The sequence below is a fragment of the Brachyistius frenatus genome, unplaced genomic scaffold (genome assembly GCF_029030835.1).
Source record: "Brachyistius frenatus isolate BFR_SWC_R1_liver_20210118 unplaced genomic scaffold, ASM2903083v1 Contig_354, whole genome shotgun sequence".
NCBI lineage: Eukaryota > Metazoa > Chordata > Actinopteri > Embiotocidae > Brachyistius > Brachyistius frenatus.
In genome coordinates this window covers 166211-172660 of record NW_027210953.1, presented here as the reverse complement: position 1 = coordinate 172660, position 6450 = coordinate 166211, and the positions used below count along the sequence as shown (strand labels likewise).

The 6450-nt window shown below is 43.4% G+C and overlaps 1 protein-coding gene across 1 annotated transcript; it reads right to left on the bottom strand.

Moving 5' to 3' along the window:
- Positions 1–1267: 1267 nt before the first annotated feature.
- On the bottom strand, positions 1268–3637 carry tlcd5b (TLC domain containing 5b). Its single transcript, XM_069723975.1, has 2 exons — positions 3448–3637; positions 1268–1782 (listed from the first exon to the last, which is right to left on the bottom strand). The coding sequence occupies exons 1-2, from the start codon at positions 3635–3637 to the stop codon at positions 1268–1270; spliced, it is 705 nt and encodes a 234-aa protein (XP_069580076.1).
- Between the last annotated feature and the right edge of the window lie 2813 nt (positions 3638–6450).

Here is a 6450-nt window from a genome sequence, read left to right as displayed (position 1 = left end):
AGTGTGAAGATTTAAATTGAATTTCTATTGTAAAATTACGAATCTCATCAGACCTTTTTTTTTTTTTTTTTTTTTTTTCCATCCTGAAACACTAGTCGAGTCTTTGCGTTGCACGTTTATCCTGTCGGGCTACAAAAACTCGTTTATCTCACATCTGCACGGACTGAGAAAAACTCACCGGCCACACGACTGCACAGGCGTGTGGCTTTGATTTATTTAGAATAAAACCTGCAGAGGAGGGAAAACACCGAGGAGAGAAAAAAAAAAAAAAGGACTGCTTTCAAAGTAAAGGCATATCATGTACAACGACTGCATATCACAGGTTTTGTTTGTGGTTCTACTTTCCGTTTTCACGCCGAGCAAATCATGTAATGTTTTAACACAAAGTACTTAAACAGAGGGTAAAGTATTCAGCAGCATTAATCTGTTGTATAAATGTTCTTTTTAAATGTCTAAATATTGTTATTGTATTGTTATTAACCATGTTAATGTATTTTGCTCACACAAGTAGCTCAATGTTGTTGTTTTTTTTGTGCAAAATGAAAGATAAAAGTTATTTCATCTGAGTTTATTTTGGTTCATTTTAGTGGATCTTACTTGAGAAGTGATGGTTCGATGTAGCATTAAAGGAACAGTCCCAGATTAACAGCAAACATCCTTTACAAGGAATCTGCAGGTATTAAAAGCTTTAAATTCTGTTTCCTTAAAAAAAAAAAAAAAAAAAAAAAAAAAGGAACTTAAAAAGTTTCTAAATTGAATTCTTTCTTGATTTATACTCTGGAGTTACACACTTTTTTGTTGGAAGCATGACAAAGAGTTGAAGCAGCACTAGCGGGAACGACGCTCCTCGGACCTTTTTAAATTAAATAGTATTTTAACTTTCTTCTTGACAACTCTCGAGAAGAATCCACAAAGATTTTCTCAAAAGGAAATCTTCCTCGTCCTGTTTTTTTTCTTTCTTTTTCCTAATTTGGCCCGAACTCTCCGTCACACCAGACCCACGTATTCACGCGCTGAGTTCAGGTCTGGTGACCCGAGTTCAGGTCTGGTGACCCGAGGCCAGATGAGGTGAAATCTGGTGGAAAAGGGTACGAAGCAACAATGCCGACCGTCTAACCTGATTTGGCTGATAAAACTACTCGCTGACGATATGTAGTAATGATTTATTACATACCACCGTTAAAGCCGTAGAAGCTCGTGTGTTTATAAATGTCATAAACGTCCTTGTGAGAACTCTTCTCTGAATCTCCATCCAGTTTTTTTTTTTTTACTCGTTATCTGCTTTGAGTTTGTGGTTCTCTGTCCACCTTTTGTATTTAGCCCGACTCTTCTTGTAGCCGAACCTGGCTATGTCCACCATGAACACCCACGCCAGCCCGTACATGGCCGCGCCGCCCAGCTTCATGATCAGACGGGTCCTGGGAGACGTGAGCTCGCAGTAAAACATCACCGTGCCGACGCCCACGCGCACCGTGGCGAAGAGCAGGATGAAGAGCAGGTCCACGGCGTCGCCCAGCAGGCTGTCGTACAGGCCGAGCCGCCGCAGGAACCAGCGCGTCTGCAGCAGCGGGTTGGTGATCTCGCTGCCGAAGATCACGCCGCACGTCTCGCAGCCCGACACGCCCATGAGCAGCGCCAGCAGGATGCCGGCGATGCTCGCCACGTGGTGCGCCAGCATGACGGGGCCCTCGGTGCGGTACAGCACGCACCAGCCCACGTCGAAGAAGAAGTAGCCGAGGCAGACGGCCAGCGCCGAGGTCTGCAGCTCCGTGTTGTCCGTACCTGGTAAAGACACGTGGGTGGTGGGAGAGGGGGAGGGGACATGTGGAATTCCCAATGATTATAGCTGAAATCATGCATCATGCATCCTTTAACATCAGTGGTAGTTGGTTTGTTAATTCGGCTATTTGGGTCAACAAGGCAAGCTGGAAATACTCCCATTTTATCACTTTAAATAGTGGATGTGGCCAACGTGCTAGTAAACAGTTGCCACTTGCTGTACATAATTAGCATTCACTTAAAAGTTGTGTTTGTCTCTACCCGACTTAAAGTCGAATATTCACTCTCCTTTTTTGCTCTGTTTTGGTCTCCACCGACTCCCGAGTAAACGCTCCTCTACGTTCACCACACACACACACACACACACACCCCCCCCCCCCCCCCCCCCCCCCCCCCCCCCCCCCCCCCCCCCCCCCCCCCCCCCCCCCCCCCCCCCCCCCCCCCCCCCCCCCCCCCCCCCCAGCGAGTCGCTAACTTTGTGTTTTGTCTGTTTACGAACTCCTTGAAAGGAATTTCTTCAAATTTAGCACAAATGTGCACTTGGTCCCGAAGATGAACTGATTTTATTTTAAGGGTCAGAGGTCAAGTTCACTGTGACATTACATCCGTCCCATTCTCGTGAACGCCAGTAGGGGATTTACTCACATTTGGCACATACGTTCACTCGGTCCTGAAGATGAACTGATTCGATTTTAGGGGTCAGAGGTCGAGGTTACTGTAATGTCTCGTCTTTCCCATCCATCCATCCCATTCTCATGGCTGCGTTACCTCAGAAACCCCGTCAGCGTTTTTAGTCGCATTTGGCACAAACGTTTAATTGGACTCGAGGTCATTGTAACTTCACATCCGTCCATCCCCTTGTTGTGATTGTATTATCTCAGGAACACCTCGTGGGAATTTCTTCAAATTTGGCACAAACTTTCACTTGGACTCAAGGATGAACTGATAAGATGTTGGAGGTCAAAGGTCACTGGGACCCCACGTCCGTCCCATTCTTGTGACCGTGATATCTCAGGAACGCTTTGATGTAATGTGGATGTAATGTGCAACTTGACTCGTTGACCGATAGGTCCAACCCTGAGTTGATCATTCTAGTTGATTCATGAGTTCAGAAAAGATTCAGTTAAAAAAAAAATTATTAAGTGAAGCAAATTTGCTAAGATTCATACAAATTGAATGGTTTGTTAAAATGAAGATAATCCCATGTGCTTGGTGTGTTTGTGGCTCAAAGTGACATAAATGAACATTTCAATTCAAGCTGCTTGCTTCAGTGATTGATTCACTAATTGATTACGTTCATTCATCCGTCTCCTTGCTTCAGGATTAAAGCTCCTTAATTGGTTAACTGGATGTGGATGGCGAACACTCGTTCCTTGTTGGTGTTCTTTTAGCCACCAAACTGGTTTAGTGCTGCACTCCTTATTCAATCAAAGGAGCCTTTCTGAAACATTTGTGCCGATTCAGCGGATACTGATCTTGTTAAATCCTCAGTGAGGAAAGACGGTCGCTAAAATTAGCAACAATCTTTATTTATAGCGCGGTCAAAGCGCTTACTGGATTGTGTTTGAATTTGGAGAAACATCTGGCTGACTGATTCCAGATGTGAATTTAAAAAAAAAAAAAAGTAAGTGGTTTATGAGGATATTTTTGTGTCTTTGCGCCACTGACCTGCATGCGTGAAGGGCCACGGTCCGTCCACGAAGACCACGTAGGCCGTCAGCAGCACTATGATGACCCCGTGGGACAGCGTGACCAGGCGGCAGTTCCACTCGGGCCCCCGGCCGCTGAAGGTGCAGCAGAACAACAGGTAGAGGAACAGCCAGCCAATCAGGCTGCAGATCACCTCCAGCACCGGCATGGCTGTCTGTATACAGGGTTAAAAAAAAAAAACAACAACCAACAACCTGATGTCACCACCACAGATCAGATCTTTCACTTCACCAGCTGTCAGTATAAATATAAAGTGTATTTACTGTAAACATATTGCTGTATTGTCACTTTAATGAGGAGATTACGGGTCTTTAGTGTGGAGTTACACTTAATCGCAGAGGCAGCTGAGCACTTTATCTCGTCAGGCGTCACCACGTGTTTAATTACTTGCATTAACTTTATTAAAAACGGAGTTATTTTAACACAAAATATTCTTATATTGAAGTCGGTTTTTTTTTTACACAAACTAAAACCTGCTTATTTCACTTGTGTTGGACACAAAAAGCTCAAGTTTTACCCCTTAAACTGTCCCATTTGTTGTGTAAAACAATGTGCATATGACATTTAAAACTGCTTTTACAGGCAGTTTATTAACCCATTTGTTTCGCACAGATAATGTCACTGTAAACATAAGATTTGACATTCTGTGCAATAAAAAACACTTTAAATGTTTTAAATCATGCTAATTGCTAAATAAAAGCTCAATCAGGACCAAACATGCAGGTTTTAAAGTGGTTCGTTTATTTTAGTTATATAAGGAATAAAAACAGGCCAAAATAAGTTGTGCCTTTAAAGGTTTTCTACCCTGCTTGGTAACGGTAACCTAGTATTACTGACCCAAAAGTGTGTGACACAATTACGTGAGATAACTCCCCAACCTGTGATCCTGCAGCTTACCTCAACTCCTCCTCCTCCTCCTCCTCCTCCTCCTCCTCTCAGTCGTCCTCCAGCCTCATGTGGAAAATGACTCCATCGCTCTCAGGCAGCTTCGGCCTCCATCGCTCCTCATGTTTCCATAAAGGCATAAAAACAGACACACGTCCGGTCGCTCTGACAGAAACGCCATGTGCAGGCTACTCTGGGCAGTTAGTGGATCCTGTGTCCCTCCTCCCTGGATCTCAGACCTGATCCTCTTAAAGGATTACCGTTTCTACTTCCCTGCAGATACCTGCTTTTAGACGGGACGGGTCGATCAGAGTGCGGGCGGACAGATGCTTCACACTAAAGTCACACTGAACTGAAGTTTGATGGTGTCACACCAGCCAGAGCCGATATCATCCCTCCTTTTGAGACTTACTGGTCCTTTATGTCCTCCTGTTGCTGCTTATTTTACTTCTTCTTCTACTTCTCTACTCTTCGTCTGTTGCGTTTCTTTCATCTTTTCTCCATGCTATGTTCATGTGCAATGTGAATAAACTGACACTGAGCTTTTTCCAGGAATGCAGAGTTTAAAAGTGTCTATTTATCACATTAGCCGGTATAATGCTTGTTTGTTCGCGTGTGCTTTCTCAAGCTGCCGTGTTTTGACCTCTCAGGGCCACTGTAGTATTTTTTTTTTTTTTTTTTTTTTTAAATACAGAAATGTCAGGAACACTTTGAAGGAGTTTTTTTTTTTTTTTTTTTTTTTCTTTTCAAATTTGGCTCAAATGTTCACTTGGTCCTAACGATGAAACAATTATATTATGGGGGTCAAAGGTCAAGGTTGGTATGGCCCCATGTCCCTCCCATACATCCGTCTCATTCTCGTGAACCTGCTGGCTCAGGAGCACTCAGGAGCTTTGTTTAGTTAGCAGGCCAGTAGGTGAGAAGTGTTCGCACATGACTCACCACTGCTGCTTCAGGCAGGTGACCTGTGAGGCGAAGGTCGGGGACTCACCTGACACCCTGCAGCATTAACCCACTTCCAGATCAGAGCTAATCCGACATGAGGGTGGATTATTGGCCAATCATAGACCGCTAAAGTTAGCGCAGATATGTTGACGACATCATACTGTTATCTTTTAATTAGTCTAAGTGGACATAACTGTACGTAAGCAAATGTGATGTTTTTTAATAGTTTATATTTGTAAAGTATTTGGAAAATTATGGGCCATCCCTCCTCCGTGGACGCAAGACGCCTGCAAGAGACACAAATTACTGCAAACTAAGCAGATGTGTTGTGTCTCTCTTTTGAGTCTCTTTGCAGTGGTTTTGCTTCATTTTAGTGTTTGTTTGCAACTCTTTTGGTCATTTTTCAACCTTTACAATTTTTTTTTTTTGGCATCTCTGGTCGTTTTTGCAACTGTTTTATCCCTCTTAACAGTTTTCAGTCAGCACTTTCTGTCTTTTTGCTGTCTGTTTGCATCTATTTCCAGACATTTTCTGTATTTTTCTTGTCATTTTGCATCTATTTGTGGTCATTTTGCATTTCTTTTGAGCCCTTTTCTGTGTCTTTGCAACTCTTTCTGGACATTTTCTGTCTTTTTGTACTCATTTTGCATTTCATTATGTTCCTTTTGTATCCTTTCTTGGCCATTTTGCATTTCTTTTAAGCCGTTTGCATTCCTTGTGGTCTGTTTGACACTGTTTCTGGACATATTCTGTCTTTTTTGTAGTCGTTTTGTATCTTGTTGTGTTCCTTTTTGCAGCTCTTTGTGGTCTGCTCGTGCCTCTTGGTTGTGTTTTTGTCTCTTTCTTAGTTATGTTGGGGCTATTTGTTATTGTTTGTGGTCATTTGATAGAATTTGGAAAAAGAAATCATAACAGTCACTTCTAACAGAGGCTCTGGTTCAGCGGCCACTGACCTTTTGGGTCCATATTTGGGTCTGTGCCCGGGAGATCCGGTCAGTAACCCACCCATGAAGAACGCCTGGCATCGAAAGTGATTGTGCTACACACTCCAGTACAGCAGGGGGCGCCATCCGTTTAACTATGACTAAGATTAACGGATACAAATATTCCCCCCTTCCTGGGTTCGGTCAA